Genomic DNA, 22,078 nt, shown 5'->3' on the forward strand with positions numbered 1-22,078 from the left:
TTGTTCCCATTACTTCAAAAGCAGACAAAGGAAAATAAATAAATAAATAAATAAATAAATAAATAAATAAATAAATAAATAAATGCAAAAGCAGATAAAGTTCCTGAAAAAAATGAGTAAATTACCACTCTATTCCATCTTTTGACACATAAATCATCTCGATGGCCTGAGCCCTTGCTCGTGTGTACTTTTTGCCACAGTAATGTGGGGGCCCGGGAGGGGCGCCTCTGCAATCCCTGTTTCCATTTCTTTCTTCTTTTTTTCCAGAGTCTCTGCTGACCCCACGCCTGGCCCCCGGCCGGCCCTTCACTGGCTGCATCCGTCACTTTGTGATTGACGGGCGCCCGGTGAGCTTCAGCAAGGCGGCCCTGGTCAGCGGCGCCGTGAGCATCAACTCCTGCCCGGCAGCCTGAGCCCGCAGAGTTGCTTGTGCAAAGGTCCTGGGAGCGCTGTCCGTGCAAAGGTCCTGGGAGCACTGCCCGGGAGGCGAAGCCAGCCGGGATGGGCAGCTTTTCCTCGCTGCCAGAGCTGTCATCTGGTTGAGCAGGACTTAGGTGCATCATCAGAGACTGGCAGTTTATTATTTCTCATGTGGATTCTTACCTCGGATCCCAAATCTCTGCAGTGAACAACACCCAAAGGAGCGTTACGCTTACTTGCATTGTATTATTTCCTGCTGGTGAGATTACCATTCCTGTTTCTAATAAACTAGAAGGGATTCTAAATAAATGGCACACTGGCACACATTTCTAAGTACAGCTAGATTCTCGGATTCACCTTTCTTTCAGGGACCGTGCTTTGCATTGAATACACCAAAATATCCAAGGTATACTTTTCTGTATCCCGAAAACGTTTTACTAATCTACATACAATCTAAAGTTAGATGGCAGGTTTGCTCTTAGCACTTTTGTTTTGAGTGATCAGTATAACACGACTATTTTAGGCTTATAGCAGTTATAAGGTTTAATAAAGCAGATTTCTAATGAATTATTAGAAAAATGGAAGCATCCATTTTTTTCTAGAGAAGGAAAAAAGGAGTTAAACCACTTTTTCCCCCTTCTTACTTCAAAAGAAAAATAAAACAGCATAAGGGGACGCTCCTTTAAGATATTATTCCTGTGTGTTCTATAGAAATCATGGAGGACATTATAGCAAAGAAAGTAGGACATAATCATAAAATTTTATTTAAAAGTATAAAAGTCCCCAAAAAGTACAACACAGCCAGCATAATTTTATGATTTTGTTAGGTGACTATGTTCATGAAGTCTAGAAAAAATAGGCTTGGGTAGCTGCTGTGTCGTTAAAATACAGAAACTGAAATAGGAGATTGTACGTGAAAAGATAATCAACATTATAGACAGACTGAGAGAAAATAGGCCCTCACATCAGTAGCATTAGGGATATGTAAAAGGAATGACGTTGAGGGCAAGGAAGGGGGCGTAAAATATTTTGAGGAATTATTAAGGGAATAAAATAATGTCTGACCTGGGGGGGGGAGATATATGTAAATTATTATATAAGACACATAAACATATATCTACGTCCATTCCCCCGCTACCCTCCTGTCTCAGGTGCATTAATAATAAAGTTGAAGATATCAATGATAATAGCTGGTATCGATTCCTAGAGGAGCTACCGCACTCCGGCCTCCGTGATAAGCTAAAGTTGGTTTGATCATCTCCCAGGAGGTGGCATTCGCAGGTGAGAAACCTGAGACTCAGACAAGTTAGGTGTACATTGTCAGCTGTCATTCGGCTGGACCGAAGAGCCAGGCCTCTGGCAGCCCAGTGATCCCCTGGCTTCCTGCCCCCGGAGAACTGTCTCCCGCCGTCAGCTGTTCCCTAAAGCTGGAGTCACGTACCCAAAGGCCTGCAGAGTTGGAGAGTTATCATAAAGGAGTAAAGCGGGGGGAGGGGGGGTGTCTGACTGACAAAACCAAGAGGGCACCTGCCAGACTGTATCTGGAAAGCCAGCAGGTGGCTCAACTCACCTGACTCTCCCCATGAAAGAACACAAGTCTTCAAGGACCCAGAATTGCCAACAGAGGCTGAAATCTGGGGGGTTTGCAACAGCCTGATTTTTCGGTTGGTAACTAATGAAGGCGACAGCAGCCACCGGACCAGGTTGACCAAACGGAACCTTCTGAGAGCCATGTGTGACATCTAGACTAAAAACTCTACACCCAACGTCTAGAGCCTTGACAAGTCCAGATTGAACCAGTGAGCAAAACACCCCTCACACCCGCATCGCATTCCATCCATCAGACCCAAGCGGGAAGAAGTGGTTCTGATACAACCTACCATTTTCTTTTCCAAAAGATTTTCCAGGAGCATCTCAGGGGGCCACCTACCTCCTCATTCTCACAGTAGCAGTAAGTAGACAAAACCAGCCCAGCCGTAGACCCTGCCTGGACCCGCTTAGTAGCTCTGGCAGGCACACACTTGGACCCTTATATATAGACTAAAACCACAAAAACTCTTCTACCTTTTCCACAATATACAAAGCCGCTTTGCAGAGTTAGTGTTTTACGTTCTTATACTTGACTGTTGAGAATCTACTGAATCTACTGACCCAGATACCTACCAACCACCACACGGTGACCTGAAACTTTGAATTTGCCATTCTTAAGAGTCTGATCCAGCTTTTAGATGGTACTCCATCTTCTCTCAGCTTCTATCTAGGGAGAAAAAAAAAGTCATAATCTTTTTATTTTAGTGAAATATAATATATCAGGATTTCATAGAGAGAAACATGGGTTGGGCACTCATACTAACTTTGGCCAATTGTGGTTTTGGTCCCTGCCCATTCAGAGCCCTTTCAAAACGGAGAGGTCTCCCGTGGTCCCAGGTCTTCCCGAGGTCCTATCACCTCCCCTCTTGACTACAGCTGATTGGAAAAGAGTCTTGTACTATAGCTTCCCAGGGAAGCAACATCCCATTATCTGGTGGTGTGAAAAGATGAATTCAAACAATCAGATATAAAAAAAAAAAAAAAAAAAAAAAAACAAAAACGCACTGTGGTATGAAGCGCATTGCATATCCATAGCACTGAAGTAACACCAAATAAAAAATTCGAAAAAAAAAAAAAATCAGATATTTTCTCTTAAAACTCTGAATGGGGAACATGAAGAGAATCAAGCGCTTTAGCAGAAGTCAAGGCCAGAATAAAACTATCTGAAAGTATGGTTTTAAGTGTTTACCACACACATTTGTAAACACACACTAAGAAAGGAAGGAAGAAAGAAAGAAAGGAGAAGAAAGTAGAAAGAAAGAAAGAAAGAAAGAAAGAAAGAAAGAAAGAAAGAAAGAAAGAAAGAAAGAAAGAAAGAAAGACAAAGAGCCTAGCATTCCCATTCTGTAAATGTAGGATAATACATCTACCTTCCCTTTGTCTGTATGCACCACCTCGATTCTCAGCCTGGAGTTTGGGGGGCGGGGGGGCGGAATGTATTTCAGAAGGTAGTAGGATCTATTTGTTCTCTGGGCCCCCGTATCCTTGCATGTAACCCGGTAGTATAGGGTGTAGAGTCCTTTCTGTTTCCCTAGGTTTGTGACCGCAGTCCAGAGCGAGGACCATAGGACAGTACATATATCACATTTGAAGCGCGAAGCCAATCCCTTCTCCCTTAGGACTGACTCAGAGAAGCCATTTCTGCATAACCAGCAATGTAACACCACACACACCCCCAATATGCCACACGCACACACACACACAAGCACGGTCTATATAAAGAGGCAAGAAGGGCAACCAAATGAGGCACCGTCTAGCATATGAGCTCCGTGAAACTCCCTGATGTGTCGTCAGAGCAACGGAAGAGCACCTGACACCTAGGTTTATGCTCGATAAATATTGACTGAATTTCAGGAAAGCTGAATTTCCATAAAAGCTGCCCCTCACCTTACCTCCCAATGCAATCACTTGTAAAGTACCCGGGACTTGCAGGGGGGAAATTTCTGGTATTGACTCTCCACTTGGGGTCCTCTGACCCCCGGGGATCTCTGGTTGCCTGAGAATGTAGGGAGCACATAAAGGGGGGGTACAGCCCACCAGAGACAAGAAGCTCCCCCGCCCAGGTCTAGGGTAACCTCTCAAGTCCTGAAAAGTCGGGGACAAGGTTGGACACCTGGATAAGGCCAGCTTGGTTTTTAAGCTTCTGGGCACCAGGGGACATCGTTCCCAGAAGACACTGCTGGGGGCAAAGTGGGCAGGCCGAGGGGCTAGGGGGAGGTGAGCCTGCAGAAGGAAGGCCTGCGCCCCACTGCCGGAGCCGGGTGGGCCGCATGCTCTGGCCAGCAGGCAGCAGCCACGGCCCCCGGGAGCTCCTGAGGTGCGCCGGGCCCTGGGTGCATCTCAGGAGCTGAATCGGCCCCGTCAACACGGTGTGTTTTAAAATGATCACGTCTAAAGGTGACGCTTAATGAGCAGGTGTCCGCCTGGAGGAGGGTTGTGCAAGCACGGCACCCCCCAACCTGTTTGTATCCCCTTTACAGAAGGCCCATATCTAGCCATGACAGCAATGTGGGAAGGCATTTTACAAGACTAAAGAATTCACACTGGTTAAAAAAAAATTTTTTTAAACTTAACTGGTTTGTCTTTTTAATAATAAATTATGTCTTCATGACCTTGTTATGTCTCTATTCTCATTCTTGATATCAGTAGGTTGTGGGGGGGGGGGGCGGGGGTGTTCCTGATAATTCTGTTTAGAGGTTTATCAGTTTTATTGACTTTTTAAAAGTACCAGCTTTTGGTTGCATTGATTCTTCTCTCTTATTTGTTTTTATTTTATTGATATCTGGTCTTTGTTATTTCTTCCTCGCTGCCTCTTTTGGGTTTAGTTTGCCCATCTTTTCAGTTTTCTTAGGGTGAAAGCTTAGATCGTTTGCTTGAGATGCTTCTTCTTTTCCAGTGAAAGAATTAATGTTTTCTAAGCACTAGTCATCTGAACCCCATCTATTTTGATATATCGTGTTTCCATTTTCATTCAGCTCAGAATACTCTAATTTCTCCTGTCATTTCTTCTTTATTCATGGGCTATTTGAAAACCTGTCATGTAGTATCCCAATATTTGGAAATTCTCCAGATATTTCTCTGACTTAATTCTAGTGGAATATGTTTGCATATCTTGCCCATTTTTCAATTTATTGAGACTTGTTCTGTTGCCTATAACATGGTGTTATTCCTGGTGAGTTTCCCAAGTGTGCTCGAAGAGAATACCCAGTTTCTGCCATAGTATCGTTCTTTTACCAGTTGTTGAAAGGGGTTGAAATCTCCAGCTATAATATGTGGGGTTGTTTCTTCTCAATTCCATCAGTTTTTGAATCGTATACTTTGAAGCTCTGCATGAGCACTTGAAATTGTTAGGACCATTTTAACACTATGAAATGCCTCTCTTTATCCCTGTTAGTATTCTTTGTTCTAAAATTACTTTGCCTGTTATTAATATAGGCTACTCCAACTTTATTTTGATTAATGTTTAAATGGTATATCTACTTTCACCTTTTATATTTTTAATTTATGTGTCTCTTAGTATTTAAAGTAGGTTCAAGTACATAGCATCTTCTTTTCTAGCCAATCTGAGAACCTCTGCCTGTTCATTGAAGTATTTAGACCTTTTGTAATTAGTGTAAATATCAATATAATTTGACTTCCACTCATTATCTTTGTTCCTTTTTCCCCCTTTTCCTGCCTTCTTTAGGATTGAGTAATATTTACTCCATTTTACCTCCACTGTTGGGTATTAGCTCTCTGTTACTGTCTTTGGAGATAACGGTGAAGTTTACAATTTACATATTTACCTTATCACAGTCTATCTTCAAATACTATTATGCCATTCCATAAATAGTCTAAAACACAAGAGTAAACTTCCATCTTCCTCCCCATGTCTTTTGGTTATTTTTATTATACATTATCCGTTTTATATAAATTATCACTGTCATTATTTTGCTTTAAACAGTCACCTGTTAAATGTTTAAAAATGAGAAAGAGGCTTTTATATTTATCCACATATTCTCCATTTCTGGTGCTCTTGATTTATTTTGCAGATCTAAATTCCTATCTAGTATCACTTTCTTTCTGCCTAAAAAACTCCCTTTAACATACCTTTAGTACAGGTCTGCTGGTAATGAATTCACTCAGCAATTTATTTTATTTTATTTTATTTATTTTATTTATTTTATTTATTTATTGCTGAAAAGTCTTTTCTTCATGGCTTTTGAAAGATACTTTAAAAAATTATTCCAGTGCTTTCTTGCCTAAATGGTTTCTGATGAAAATTCTGCTCTCATTATTATTTTTATTCCCCTGAATGAATTTTCTGTCACATCGTAAAATTGTCTCTTGGGGTGCCCGGGAGGCTCCGTTAAGCATCTGACTTAGGTTTAGGTCATTATTTCATGGTCTTAGAATTGAGCCCCACATCAGACTCCACCCTCAGGGAGTCTGCTTGTCCCTCTTCTCTCCCTGCTTGTTCTTGCTCTCTAATAAATAAATAGAATCTAAATTAAATAAATAAATAAATAAGTAAGTAAGTAAGTAAATAAATAAATAAATAAAGTATCTCTTTATCCCTGGATTCTCAGATAATTTAATTATAGGGCTCTTTTTCAATTGTTTTTGTTTTTTATTTTTTCATGTTTCTTCTTATAGTTAAGCTACTTGGGTCTGTGAGTTTACAGTTTTCATCGAATATGGAAAAAATCTGGCCGTTATTTCTTCAAATATTCTTCTATCCACCTCCCTCCTCCTTCTGGGAAGTGACTTAAATATATGTTAGACTGCCTGATATGAAACACAAAATTTATGTTTCTAGTCCTTTTTAATTCATATGTCTTCAAGTTTACTTATCTTTTGCAATGTCTAATCTGTTCCTAATACCATTTTGTGCATATTTTTATTAAGATATTATATTTTTAATGTCTAGAATTTCAATTTGGACCCTTTTATACCTTCCACCTCTTTTTATGATTACACTTTTTAATCTACTACTTGAATATTTAAAGTAGCTTGTCTGCTAATGCTATCACCTGTCATTCTGATTCTGTTTCCGTTGATTAATGATTCTGACTATGGATTGTATATTCTTTTTTGCATAACTGGTAATTTTTTACTAAACACTGTTCACTGTTAATTTTACATTTTTGGTGCTGGATTTTACTGTAGTTCTTTAAATCTTTTTTTAAAATATATTTATTTATTTATTTATTTATTTATTTATTTATTTATTTATTTATTTTAGAGAGAGAGAAACAGAGAGCACATGAACGAGCAGGGGGGAGGGCAGCAGGAGAGGGAGAGAAGCAGACTCCCTGTTGAGTGTGGAGCCTGATGTGGGGCTCGATCTCATGACCCTGAGATAATGACCTGAGCCCAAATCAAGAGTCAGATGCTTAACCCACTGAGCCACCCAGGCACCCCGTAAGATTTTAAGTAATCTCTATAGCCCATATGGGTGGGGCTCAAATTCACAATCTCAAGATGAAGAGTCTCATGCTCCACCAACTCAGCCAGCCAGGCACCCCTGTAGTTCTTTAAATCTTAAAGGTTTTGGGGTTTTTTTCCCCCTCCTTGAATGTGGTGCAGTTACTTGGAATCAGTTTTATCCTTTTAAGTCTTGCTCTTAAGTTTTGTCAGGAAAGGTCCAGAATAGCCTTTAGTCTAAAGCTATTTCTACCCTCTCCACCCCAAAGCCAACCCCACCGAGGTAATATCTTGCTGATGAATCTGTTCAATGCTCCATATATTAAAAGATCTCTTCATTTTGACTGAAACACAAGTTATTTCCAGCCTTGTATAGATTCTGAAGAATTTTTCATCACTTCTTTCTCCTTTCCTGCTATACTTTTCCCCAGCCTTGGACAATTTCCTTTCTGGATTTTGTTCTCTTGCTTTAAGAAGTATTACATTTTATTTTGGCAGGTAATTAAGTTACTTAGGAATCACTTTGACTCTCTCAAATCTTACATTTAAGCTTTGTTAAAGTTGGTGTACATTAGCTTTTAACCCATTGCTAATGTAGACCTCCTACTAAGGTGTGACCTTCTGAGGTTTCACATTTAACAAGGTCTTTCCACTCTGGCTGGTTGAACTTCAAATACCTCTGGGCACTTTGTGAATTATTCCACTTATATTATATATTATGTATTAATGTACTTTATTATACATTATATTATACAACTCTGTTTTTCCAGTTTTTTTCACTTCATGTGGTACACATGTACCTATGTCCATGTAATTATAAGCTAATAAACCTTTCATTTAAAAAGGCATATCTGTATATCTTCAGGTACGCAAGGGAGACAAGAAACTGGGGGAACTGTACCTGACCCTAAACTCAGTCTTTTGGAGAAGGCAATTTCGTGGGTTGGATGGTGGCAACCTTCAAGAGGAAACAAAAGCCAGCTGAGTTTGTTGAGACTATTGCAAAAAGAAAGGAAAAAAAAAAAAAAAAAAAACCATAGAGAGCTGGCCTAGACCTCAAAATGTATCCTTAGGTCTAATCAAAAAAAAAAAAAAAAAATTCCACCCGAGGTCTCTCAGTATCAATTGTAGACAATTTCAAGATGAGTGGCTCTGGGACCTATGGTATAATGATGGGACATCATTCTTCATGGAAAAATAGGGGCTAGAAACACAGCCTTGACCTCATTATAATAAATTTAACAAAAAACCTGAGATCCCATATGCAAACAGTTGATGCTTTTTTTTCTTTTTTCTTTTCAGTTTAATGCTTTTCAGATTAACCACAGACTAAGAACTTTCTTTGGCATTGGGTATTCTTCCCCAAATGCACAATCTACTGGGCTCCTTTTCTTAACCAATATAATTACCGCAGAGCGTTATCAAAAGATATCAAGCCAGGAACTGGCTTAGGGTATTCAAGTGAGAGGATTCAGCTAAGTGGCAACCCAAATACAAACAAAGGACACCAGCCTAGGATACACTAAGTATTTAGAACAGGGCCTTCATGACTGATAATCAAGGTAGATTAACCTTCATCTTCAGTTATTGATATTAATGATCCACTGTGAGCAAGATGATCACTAGAGTGCATTCTAATTGTGAAATATCATTCCGTCTTATCTATCAAACATAACTGATGGCTTATCACTACACGTGTTCCAGATGACACTGTGTCTTCTCCTACTAAAAATAAAATATTTCAACTGCTGTCATCATCCAAAGGTGCCACCACTTTTATTTGTTTTACCAGATCATAAGATGATACTGGCCCATTACCCTTGACCTAGTCAAACCTCTACAAAAGACTTAATGATGCTATTTAGGATGCATTTCCTTGCTGCTTTGTGCAGGTGGCTTTCGCATTGTTGCATAGACAGTAATAGGAACATCAGTTATTGTCAGGCAATGACTTCCAGGGCATCTTCGGAGTTGCCTGAATAAAAGAGCAAATGACATGTGGTTAGATACTAAAAAAAGAGATTTTTTCAGGGCAGCAAAGTTTGAGTACATATCAAGTGTTTTAAATCATTTTGAAATCTCTGAATGTCACAATAGAATTATAACACAGTGGCACTGATGAGCCAGACATTTTAGACTCAGGTTACAAAAAGATTGTGGTTGTTGCCATACATTTTGTCACAGGAAGTTCATAAAGATAAAATAACCCTCTAGATGATAATCTGAAAGGTATGCAGTGATTGCTAAAGGGCAAAAAAAAAAGCGGAGATGGGTGGTGGGGAGTACATAGTTGTTTTTTTTTTTTTTTTTTAAAGATTTATTTATTTATTTATGATAGACACACTGAGAGAGACAGAGAGAGAGGCAGAGACACAGGCAGAGGGAGAAGCAGGCTCCATGCCAGGAGCCCGATGCGGGTCTCGATCCTGAGACTCCAGGATCGCGCCCTGGGCCAAAGGCAGGCGCCAAACCGCTGAGCCACCCAGGGATCCCCTGCATAGTTGTAAACAGTGATAATACTATGGCAATTTATGCACACATGTACCTTAAAATCACTTCAATTGAGTGATTTAAAAACTAGAGTATTTGTGGAAAAATACAAAACTGAAAATACTATTTAATATACTATTCAAATGTTGACTGAACCTCAGGTTAAAAGAATCCTTAAATGACATCTAGTCTAAAAATACATCCCGTGCTTGAATTTCTGTTCCAACATTCCCACCAGATAATCACCTCAGACATTTTTAAAGACAAGGGCTTAGTACTTCCCAAAATAGCCTACTGCATCCTTGAATAACTCTGGTTTTTAAAGTAACTACCTTATTAGGTTCAAATCTGTGTTGTGTTCTAAAAATTTCCAAGCCGTGAAAAAATCTAACAACGTAGTATTTGATGTTTTGCAATGGTAAACAGCAGAAAAGTGGAAGAAATCCTATTCATTATAGTTTTCTTCAATTTGCAGAAATGATTTTGTTTTATAAAACATTCACACTTTGTATCACCATCTTTAGGCTAAAAGCCAAATCAAAGTCAAAGTGATACTAAATCTGAGGTTGGGGTCTTCTCATTTGTAGATGTCTGCGTAACATATAATAGCACTAAAGATTTGCTTGTTTAAATTAATGTTATCTTCTTGTAACTATCAACAACAATCTAGCTAAAAATTTACCAAAAAAAGTCTATTATTGGTCTATTATTGGACTTACAGAGGTGCCAAAAACAGACTGTGCTAAGAAACCTTGGAATCTGTTAATACTGACTTCATAATAGCAATGTTTGTTAATATAAATTTAATGGTCCTGGACTTTTTTCTTGTTAATATTGGACATCAACTAAAGCTTATGTTGGTAACAGTCATGACGCATTTCCTTAGGCATCAGGATGAGAAGACCTTACCTGGTTGGTGACATCTCTTTCCCATTACAGGCAGCACTGGAGCTCAGCCCAGATTCTAGCCCAATTGAAGAATCTCCTCCTTCCACTGGAAACCTCCTTGGCTGGGTCCCAAACCGAAAAGGCATAATTCACCGAAAACCTAGATAGAAAGTTAAAATAATGGCATAGGGCTAAGCTGTCTTTAAAAAGTTCATTGGAGTCTTTAGTGTTATTGTTTTCTCATAGGTATATAGAAATGACATTTTAAAATATCTATACCAGTATGTAAATGCTATATTACACACAACTCCCCCTTACACACAATTTGAAGTCTAGCGACAAATATAAAACAGCCATTAGATGGCAGAAGTAAACTGTGCCCTATAGTTAACATTACTGAAATCTATTTCTGCTGTGTGGGGGGGAAAAAAACCAGTTTATTTGAAATGGGTGTTAAAATCAATAAGCTTGGGATCCCTGGGTGGTGCAGCGGTTTGGCGCCTGCCTTTGGCCCAGGGCGCGATCCTGGAGACCCGGGATCGAATCCCACATCAGGCTCCCGGTGCATGGAGCCTGCTTCTCCCTCTGCCTGTGTCTCTGCCTCTCTCTCTCTCTGTGTGACTATCATAAATAAATAAAAATTTTAAAAAAAATCAATAAGCTTGAGCCCCTACTTCCACTCCCCATTGCCTCTCTGCCAAGCCCTTCTCTTCCTTTGAAGCAGAGCCAAGCCTCACATCCTCCATGAATGATCATTCATTTCCCCACCTCTCTCTATTCACAGTTTATTAGTTAAGAAAGTGCCTTGGGAAAGTTGGACCGACCAAATAATCCTAAACAAGGTACTTAACCGAGAATGTTTCTCAAGGATAAATCAGGAATAAGAGTATCTCCTTCTAGGGTAATAGTGAGGATTAAATAAGGTGATACACGTAAAATGCAGTGCCTAACACATAGTTATGCTCAATCGATGTTAACTATTATTACCTAGCAGATGCTACTGGGCATTAGTAAATATATGTACACAAACACGCACATAATGTACATGTGAGATAGCCGGTAAGTATGATGCACGTACACAAACACACAATTTTTAAAATAAGCTCTTTATGGCCTACTATTGCCTCTACTTGGAGCTCTTCCCCACCCCACTGCTCCCCACCACTTACTTGCTGGGACTAACTCATTAATTCTGAATTTACATTTCACTTTCTCAGGGAAGCCTGCCATAACCGCTCTGTTACATAAGGTTTCATGGAACTCTCTGTTTCTGATTGTAACAGTTATTACTCTAATTCAGGATTTCTCAGCTGTGACACCATGCACATTTGGAGCCAGATAGTTTTTTGTTGGGGAGAGAAGAAGTTGGCCTGTGCTTTGTCAGATATTTTGCATCATCAAGGCCTCCACCTACTATATGCTAATAGCTCTCCACCCCAAAGTCGTGACAATCAAAAATGTCTCCAGACATTGCCAAATGTTCCCTGGTGGAAAAGGGGGAGAAATCACCCCCTGTTGAGAACCACTGCTGTAATTTTACGTAAATGTTTCTGCTTAATCATTGCCCCCACTTCCCCCATTTCATGCCTGTCTTTGTCACCACTAACTGAATCCTTAATACCTAGAACAGTGGCTGGCACACAGTAATTAATAAGTATTTTGTATAAATTTACATGTGTCCAACAAAAGAAAGGAAAAATGAAATAGGTCTTATGTTTTTTTATGCCTAGAACAGTATTCTATGCCTAATAATTGTTTATTGCAGTAATAAAACTGAATTATTAAAGTTTAGGAATCTGAATATCATATAAATGGTTTTTATAGACTATGTGTTTCCTTTATCAAGGAAAAAAGTGGCATGCTCGATGACAAGTTAGTTAAAACTACCGTAAAATCTATGGTTTAGTATAACTATCTAATTTATATAAGTATTAAGTTTTGGCTAATTTGACCAAGGATATGTAAACTTACCAAAATAGGCTGAGTCTGATTCCTGTAGAGGTGAATAAATCAACTGCTTCTACTGACCTTCCATAGAAGGCTGGAGTTGCCAACGGAATGATCATCAAATGTTCCAGTGACACCCAGAAATTATTACATCAGAAGATTCTTTCACATAGTTTCCTACCTGCTAAAGAATAAAATGTCACAATTCATAGCTCCAGCAGCAAGCTGAACCTCAGCGAAAAATTGTCTCTAAAGGTTGACATTGTCACTGCCTTATTCTCCAATGATATGATATTAATTATTCTCCAATGATATGAAATATTTTAATCTATGAATGAATTTATATTCTAAAGCTACAGTCTAATCTGTACAAAATCACAAGATTCTTTCCACTTTATATCCCATTTTCCTCATTATCTTTATCTTCCAGTTTTTCCTTTAACTATTAATAGAAACTAATCCAATCTAACTATGTCCTCATCCCACACCAAAGGCCTCAAACTGCACCTTTACAGATTTCTCTATGGCTCTTCCTATGTGAGATTCTTTACATCTGATGCCTGGACTACCACTTCTATTTCCTCAAGAAACTTGAAATCCCCAAATGACAGAAATAAGGACAATTGAGAAAATAAGAATACATCTTGGACTGTTTCTGTTCTGTTTCCTGGACCCTGAGGCTCTCCTCTGTTTGTACCATCTTTGCCAAAGGAATGATGATGATCAAGTGTCCCAGAGACACCCTGAAATTATGACATCAGAACTCTAGCACACAGATTCCTATCTGCTCAAGAATAAAGTGTCTCAATTCACAGCCCCAGCAACAAAATGAAACTTCTCTTCTGAACCGCCCTCTCCCAACTTCTGTAGCAAGAGCTTACCTTACTGAATGTAACACTAAAGTATAACCCTTAAGCCAGAACATTGCTCTTCAGCTAATCTTTTCTCAATTTTCTTTTTTTCCCTTGCCATCAATTTCTTTTCAATTTTCATAGTTGATGACAAAATATTACATGACATTAAGCATTTTTTCATTTAATGGAAACCTTTTTTACTACCCACATTTTCTGCTAAGTTCCCACTATTTCGTTTTCATATGATTTACAGCATAGAAAATTGACATTCTACGTAATTAAGTTGATGTTAGACAAAATCTTACCTCTACTTTTTCTTCCTAGGGAGCTATGTGTGAATAGTTGATCACAATTTTAGCCTAGAGAAACCATTTAACTGACTGTGTCATAGTCAGACAAACTGAAATACTTGCTAGCCATTGTTAGCTAATGTATCATTAGGACCTAAACATTTGAGCCTTAGGATGGCAAAAACTTTTAATAGTTTACATTTTCTAGTGGAGGTCGCACTGGGAAAATAATGGGTTTTGACATGAGAATTAGGTTTGAATTTTAACACCATGTTAACTCTGAGGCTTTGAGCAAATCGCTAAAAGTTTGCCTGAAAAAAAAATAGTATGAATTTCTACACCATAGAGTTGTTTTGAGGAATCAAAAAATCTAACATGTAATAAAGCTGATGTCTGAGATACAAAAATTCCATCAGTGCACATTCTTTGTGTATAATTCTTGAAATCAGTGTGTTGAAGTATTGATTTCACTTTTTAATCATTGATATATTTTTTAAGATTTTATTTATTTATTCATGAGAGACACAGAGAGAGAGAGAGAGAGAGAGGCAGAGAAACAGCAGAGGGAGAAGCAGGCTCCCTGCAGGGAGCCTAATGTGGGACTCGATCCCGGGATCCGGGATCATGGCCTGGGCCAAAGGCAGACGCTCAACCGCTGAGCCACCCAGGCATCCCTAATCATTGATATATTTTTAAACTACAAAATGAAGTATCTCCATGTGAAATATTCATAAATTCCTCAAGCATGCTATTATTTTTAACTAGTTATTTGGCACCAATACTCTCTCTTAATCCTCATAAACCTCAGAGTAATGATAATCTTTCAATCCTCAGACTATTGGTTCATGAGATGCGGAAAAGGAATAATGCTTGAACTTGTCATATCTTAAGAAAAATGACCTATTACTAGGAATAATTCATTCACACAACAAATACTTGCTGAGAATCCACCACCAGCCAGGCATATGTTAAGTGCTGAAGATAAAATATTGAGCAAAACACACACAGTGTCTATTCTAGTAGAGTTTACAGGTTAGGGTAGTGTATATGCTAGACTAGGGTATCAAACCTAAGACTAACGAATTAGATCCTAAGTCTAGACATTAACTAGGTGAAAATAGGTGGGAAGTAAAAACACGGAGACCATCGAGGATGGGGCAAACAGAGGAAACAGCAGGTGCAAACATCATTTGCCAGTAGAGAAGACAACAGAAAATATGAAAGGCCAGCATAACTATAGCAGGGAAAATAAAAAAGAAATAAGATCAGAGAAATAAGTAGAGGCTAACCCAAGCAGGAACATGAATGCAAGTTAAAGATTTTAACCTATGAGCAAAGGAGCTCACAAAAGAATTTTAATCTTTCAGGAAACATGTTAGGTTCCATTGATTTTTCTCTGTTATTTTGCTTTGTTTGATTTCTTCTCCAACCTTTAGTATCTCCTTTTTCTGTTTACTTTGCGTTTAATTTGCTTTTCTCTTCCTAATATCTTTAAACGGAGGCCTAGATCATTGATTTGAGACTTCCCTTCTTGATATAAATATTTAATTCTATAAATTTCCATCAAAGCACAACTTTAGATTCATCCCACAAACTTTGAAATGCTGTATTTTCACTACCTTCAGGTAAAAATTTCCCTCTTGGTTACTTCTTTGACCTATGAGTTATTCAGGACTGTTATTTAGGACTATTTTGTTTTCAAATATCTGGGAATGTTCTAGCCAGTTCTCTTTTACTGATTTCTTAAGATTGAATTTTTGGCACAGACCATTCTTTGTACGAGTATAATCCTTTCATATTTATTGAGACGTGTCTTGATAAGTGCTCCTTCTACTCTTGAAAAGAGTATGGATTCAGCTGTTATTGAGTGAAGTCTTCTATCATTGGAATTACTTGGCTGAGAGAGTCGTTCAAGTCTTCTGCATTCTTCGTGATTTTCTGTATTCTTCTTCATCGATTATTGAAATAAGGATGTTGAAACCTCCAAGTATAATTATGAACGTATCTATCTCTCCTTTCTGTTCTACCAGTTTTTGCTTCATATATTTTGAAGCTCTGATATTAGGTACATTTTAAATACCCAGGAGGCTTATGTCCTTCTGATGAATTAACAACTTTATTCTTAAAAACTCTCCTTTTTTATCTCTAGTAATATCCTATGCTCTGAAATCTACTTTGTCTGAAATTTATATAGTTACCTTCTATTCATTAATGTTAGTATAATGTGGCTTTCTTTCCCCATCTTTTTACTTTTAACCTATTTGGTCTTTATATTTAAGGTGGTTTTCTTATAAAGAGTATATAGTTGAATCTTGCTTTTTCTCATCTACTCTGATGATCTCTGAATTTAATTAGCATGTTTTAATCGTCTACATTTCATGCGATAGATGTAACTGAATTTGTGTGTCCTCTTGCTATTTGTATTCTATTTGTGCTATCTGTTCTTTGTTCCCTTTTTTTTTGGTCTGTTCTTTGGAAACAATTGAGTATATTTTATGAATATAAAATCTATTATCTTAGGGTTTATAAGTACACATTTTTAACGTGTTTGCCTTAAATAACATTATGCCGCTTCGCCTACATTAAAAGAAACTCGCGCTAAAAGAATCGTTCCCCCTCCCACCCTGTAGTATTTTGTCATACGTTTAACTTCTACATATAAATCCCACAACACTTGATAAGTTTCTCTTCAAGCAACTGTTTTTAAAGAACTTTTTTTTAAAAAGTTAAATCTTTTATACTTACCCACATATTTGTCACTTTCAGTGTTCTTGATCCCCTTCAGTAGGTCCAGATTTCCCTAGAATAGCATTTTCCTTTTATCTGAATGAAGATTTTCATTTAACAGCTCTGTCTACAAGCAATAAATTCATCCCATTTCAGTATGTTTTTACTCCACCTCCATTTTTGAACAGTATTTTTGCTGAGTACAAAATCCTAAATCAACAGCTTTGTTTTGTGGGGCTTAAAGATTTTTGCTCCACTTTTCTGACTTGCATTGTTTTCTAAGTCTGCTTTTATTCTTTGTTCCTCTACATACAGTGTGTCTTTTTTTTTCTTCTGGGTGATTTTAATTTTTTTCCTAGGCACTGGTATTGATTATAATGTGCTTGGTGCAATTTTACTCCTGTTTCTTGTGTCTAAAGTTTCACTGAGCATCTTGGGTCTGTGGGCTTATAGTTTTTATCACATGTGAAAACCTTTCAGATATTATCTCTCCAAGTATGTTTTTGTTTCCTCCTTCAGGAACTCCAGTTATTGTATATAAAGCTATTTGAAGTCGTCCCACATCTCACCAATCCTTTTTTTATTCTGTTTTGGTTCTATTTTAGATAGTTTCTACTGTTAAATCTTTAAGTTCATTACTCTTTTAATTTGTAAGGTCTAATCTGCTCTTAATTCCATCCAGTGTATTTTTCATCTTAGACACTGCATTTTTTTTAAATCTCCAATGTTTGATTTGGGTCTTTTATATTTGTCTCTTCTTAATCTTTTCATGCTTCCTTCTGCCTTCTTGAATATATGGAGTATGTTTATGTTATTTTAATGTCCTCATCTTCTAATTCTTTCATTTGTGTCATTCCTTGCTTTGTTTTTACTGATTCTTTTTAACCTCATGTGGAGTGTTTTCTACATCTTCGCCAATCTTGCAATTTTTCACTGGACTTGGGACATTGTGGATTTTATGTTGTTGAATGCTAGATTTTATTTTTAGTCTTCTAAACCCTTTCAAGTTTTGATCTGGGGCACAGCTATTTGGAAATAGCTTGGCCCTTTGAAGACTAGATGAGGAGAGCCTTTTATCTATGGCTAATTTCTCTCCACCACTGAGGCAATACCCTTACTGTACTCAACACCCCCCGATATTACAGGGCTCTTCCACTAAAGATACTGGGAATATAAGCTAGTCCTAGCCTGTGTAAACCCCCCTAAATTGTTATGCGTGCTTCTTCCCAGTGGTCATTCCTCAGTCTTGGGTAGTTTCCCCATATGCATATATTGTTACTCAGTAAGGCTCAGAGAAATTCCCTGAAGATCTCCAGAGCTTTCTCTATACTCACTCCTCTCTCTGGCACTCTGCTCTGAAGATCCTAGCTGCCTTGGTCCCCCAGAACTTTCAAGTCTGTCTCTCCAACTCAGGATGGCAGTCGGGCTGTGTGTGAGCTGTGTTCACCAGAAAGAAGTTACCAGGTCTCGTCCATACTCAAGGAGAGAGAATGCTGTATTCTGATACCATGTCTGAGAATGCTTATAATGTACTTATAAATGCTGTTTATCAAATATTTCTGGCTTTCTGCCTTCTAAATTGCAATTCCTGCCCCCCTAAGATTACTCAGAGCCCATGTGACTAGTTTTAGCCAGTGAGTTAACAAAAGCCATCAACTACAGTGCAAGATCCTCTTGAGTTGTCTTTCCCTCTGTCACAAAAGCCAAGAATGTACCAAATAGTGGTAGTTCAGCAACCTGGGTGCCAGAGTGAGGTAAACGTAAAGCACAACTGCTGATACCTCCCAAAAGACATGGATCGTATGCAAAAATATAAACTTTTACTGCTTTACATCACTGAAATTCAGGGGTTAGTTGTTACACAACTTAGTAAAATTTATCATGACTTCTACAGACTTGGGTATAGACTTGAGCACTGCCATAACAAAAATCTAAAATATAAGTCACTAGCATAGTGATGAGGCAGCAGGTAACAAGGAAACTGTTACCGGAAGCTGGAAGGATAATTATTTATGTGGTTAGTGGCAAATATACTGGGAAAACTCTTTGCAAAACTCTTGGGATAACCTAGAAGACAGATGATTCGCTAATGAACTTGAATTCTAGGGGAAGAGGTTAGAAGACAATTTTGGCAACACATTGGTTGCTATGGTTGTGTTTGTCAAGTTACATGAAAGAGAGATGGGCTCAGAAATGCAGTGTGCCAACAGGAACAAAAATGGATAGAGCCCCCACAATTTCTAATTATATTCAAGTGACAACTTGGGAAGTCAAAGGAGTATCATTTTCTTGGAACACATTTTATTCTCCCTCAGAACTCTGTAATATATTTTCAATGTCTTCCAGTACTGGCTGTGCTATGGATGAGTCTAACAAACCCTAATTGTTTTTTCTCTGCCATTTCCCCAGCCCGCTGCTGCCACCTTTGTTTCTTGCCTGGGTACCCACAGAATTCTTTTATTCTGAAAACTGAGTGACTTAACCAGGATATATCCTAGTGTTGACTGTCCTACAGAAATCTTTCCAGGGAACATGGTAGATCCCTTTCTTTTTTTAATTGAAGTATCATTAACATACAATGTTGTTATTAGTTTCAGATGTACAATATGATCCAACATTCTCTGCATTACTCAGTATTCATCATGATAAGCATTCTCTTCTTAATACTCTTCCTATAATTCTTAATCTTGTATCCTTTTCATCTAGAGATTTTTTTCTTTCCTTGGTATTTTTTAATACCAGTAGGGACATTTCTTCTTCCATTTGCTCTGTTCTCTATTTCAGGGGCACTTATTAATCTCCTGTTGAACCATCTTTGTCTCTTTCATCTATATTCTAAGAGCTTTAATACCTCTAGTCGTTGCCTCGGTATTCTCTATGATTACCTCGAGCCTCTCATCCACATCAGTAACTTGATTTTCGGCTCTCTAGTCTGTCTCTTCGTGCTTCTAACTCTTCATTTCTAAAACCAATTCTTCTACTTACAGCTATAGCGCAAAAGGTAAGTTCTATCTTTGTTCACTGTGTTTGTATCAGAGGAGGTATATCACAACCCCACTAGAGCTTTGTATAACCCTCCGGGATGGCCTGGGTTCCTCCTAGTTTTCTGAGTTTTCGAAAGGTCTTAACTGAGGTCTCAGCGCATCTAATTAGGTGTTTATTCAGCTCCAGCATATGCTCAAATATAGGACTGCAATGTGGACTCCTGGAAAATATAAACTCTAAAGCTTTTTTTCTGCTTCTACTGGGGTCTTAGAAATGGCTAGTATATAAGGCTCTGCCTGGGTCATGAAGCACAATTGCCTCTTGGTCTGCTTCTCTCCAATCTGAAGCTATTAATGAGACTTGATAGGACTTTTTCAATTTAACCTGTCCCCGTGTACGACCTGTGCGGAATAATGCCTTGCATGCACCTAAGCACTGAATGGGAGAGAGAGCTCTGCAGAGGCCAGAACACCAGATGAGCCGACACCCTGACTCGCTGGCGCAGACCTACTAACACCACTGCCTATGCACTGGATCAAACATGGCAAGTTTTGGAAGCCCCAGGCTTTGGGACTTCAGCATCAAAACCTGAAGTGAAGTGTTGGGGGTTTCAGACTACACACTTCCACCACTGACCCCATGCTCACTAATAAGCACTTAAGAGTAAAATCTCGCAGCTGCAAAGCATTGCTGATTAAAAGTTGCCCATTGATCACAAGAGACAGAAGCACTAAAGTTAAAAACATCCAAATGGAGGACCCCCTGGGGGCTCAGTGGTTGTGCACCTGCCTTCGGCCCAGGGCGTGACCCCAGGGTCCCGGGATCGAGTCCCGCGTCGGGCTCCCTGCGTGGAGCCTGCTTCTCCCTCGGCCTGTGTCTCTGCCTCTCTGTGTGTCTCATGAATAAACAAAATCTTAAAAAAAAGAAAAATCCAAATGGAAATGTGGGGAAGCCTATAAGCACCATAAATCACCCATTGCAACTGCAAACTTTACCACTGAGCGAAGAAGCGCAGTGACAACTACTACGGGCGGAGGAATATGGTGCTTCTGAGCAATCTGATCAATCCGATATCATAGTTACCGTCACTGCACACTAATTGCACACGTACTTTGACTTTTCCTGGTTTTAATGCAGGTGGCTTCCCGGGATCTTTGTTGGGGCCTCAGAATTTTGTGGAGATCATTAATTTCAGCAAAGAAGGGCTGGGGTTCTTAACTGAAATCTGCTCTACGCTGATCGATTAAGCAGTTCAGAGAATTTTTCGACCGCTTGACCATTACAGGTTGCTTGGTAACTTTCAGGAGCGTCTGAAATATATATATATATTTATATTTATATATATGTTTATATATGTTTATATATTTATATATGTAAATATATGTATTATTTATATATGTAAATATATGTGTGTATATTATGTATGTATGTGTTTATATATTTTATATATGCATATACTTATATGTTTATATTTATATATGTAAATATATGTATATATTTATATTTTTTATATATTTTTACATATTTTATATATTTGTTATTTATATTTATTTATATTTATATATTATATATATTTATATTTTTATATACTTATATTATTTATATTTATTTATATAATATATATTTATATATATTTATATATTTATGTATATATTATATATTTTTATATATTTTTATTTATATATTATATATTTGTATATTTATGTATTTATGTATTATATATTTTTTATATTTTTATATATTTATATTTATATATTTATGTATTTATATATTATATATTTTTATATTTTTATATATTTATATTTATATTTCTATATTTATGTATTTATATAGTATATATTTTTATATTTATGTATTTATATATTTATGTATTTATATATTATAGATTTTTATATATTTATATTTCTATATTTATGTATTTATATAGTATATATTTTTATATTTTTATATATTTATATTTATATATTTATGTATTTATATATTATAGATTTTTGTTTTTATATATTTATACTTTTATATTATATATTTATATTTATATATTTATATACATATATATGGCCCAACGCCACCCTTTGCTGCTCCAAGGCGCGGCCTGTCGGATGCTCGCCCCAAGCACAGCGTCCCGAGGACTCTCCTTAAACGGCACCAGCCCCAGCGCTCAGGATGCTCGGACTCTGAACACGAACCAAGCCTCCGACAGCCCGTACGCGCTTTTAAAGACACACGGCTGAAAGACCCCACTCCACAGCCTGGTTACCCGCCAGTTGCCCCGGCCTCCGGAGCTTGCCGAAGCTCGAAGATGTTGGCCGAAGCAGCAGGTCCCACGGGGCGGAGGACGCGTCGCTATGGGAACGGCGGGACGCGACTGCCCATGCGCCGCCTTCTCCACGGCAGGCGTTAAGGGCCGACGCCGGGGAAGGGCGTAGCGACGGTAGTGACTTGCGGCAGCAGCGTGACTTACGGCTGCCGCCCTCCCGCGGG

At 38.2% G+C, this 22,078-nt stretch overlaps 2 protein-coding genes across 20 annotated transcripts in view; one reads left to right on the forward strand and one right to left on the reverse strand.

The window, feature by feature from the left end:
- The window catches only part of LAMA4 (laminin subunit alpha 4), a 142,688-nt gene extending 141,930 nt beyond the window's left edge, over positions 1–758 (forward strand). For both annotated transcript variants that reach the window (XM_072831699.1, XM_072831700.1), the window contains exon 38: positions 268–758. In XM_072831699.1, coding sequence (XP_072687800.1) covers positions 268–413 — 146 coding nt within the window. In that variant the 3' untranslated portion in view covers positions 414–758. The remainder of the gene's footprint in view (positions 1–267) is intronic.
- On the reverse strand, positions 300–22,011 carry FAM229B (family with sequence similarity 229 member B). Of its 18 annotated transcripts, none has more exons than XR_012033671.1 (4): positions 10,816–10,954; positions 2,775–9,391; positions 2,584–2,677; positions 300–1,869 (listed from the first exon to the last, which is right to left on the reverse strand). XR_012033671.1 is itself a non-coding variant. In XM_072831705.1 (4 exons), exons 3-4 carry the CDS (start codon positions 10,938–10,940, stop codon positions 9,274–9,276), a joined length of 243 nt encoding a protein of 80 aa, XP_072687806.1. In that variant the 5' UTR covers positions 10,941–10,954; positions 12,766–12,925; positions 21,855–22,011; the 3' UTR covers positions 9,168–9,273. The 18 variants fall into 18 exon arrangements, 14 of the variants coding, with proteins under 14 accessions (XP_072687806.1, XP_072687808.1, XP_072687819.1 ...); XM_072831705.1 differs by lacking the exons at positions 300–1,869; positions 2,584–2,677 and adding exons at positions 12,766–12,925; positions 21,855–22,011 and having other exon boundaries at positions 9,168–9,391; XM_072831707.1 differs by lacking the exons at positions 300–1,869; positions 2,584–2,677 and adding exons at positions 12,766–12,922; positions 21,855–22,008 and having other exon boundaries at positions 9,168–9,391.
- Positions 22,012–22,078: the final 67 nt, after the last annotated feature.

Source organism: Canis lupus, chromosome 7 (assembly GCF_048164855.1).
Source record: "Canis lupus baileyi chromosome 7, mCanLup2.hap1, whole genome shotgun sequence".
Taxonomy (NCBI): Eukaryota; Metazoa; Chordata; class Mammalia; order Carnivora; family Canidae; genus Canis; species Canis lupus.

Excerpts from the sequence above, each read along its gene's own strand:
- FAM229B (XM_072831705.1), bottom strand. The coding sequence starts at position 10,940 with ATGCCTTTTCGGTTTGGGACCCAGCCAAGGAGGTTTCCAGTGGAAGGA. Across the intron at positions 9,392-10,815 it reads AAAGAGATGTCACCAACCAG|GCAACTCCGAAGATGCCCTG; the intron begins GTAAGGTCTTCT and ends TCTTTTATTCAG.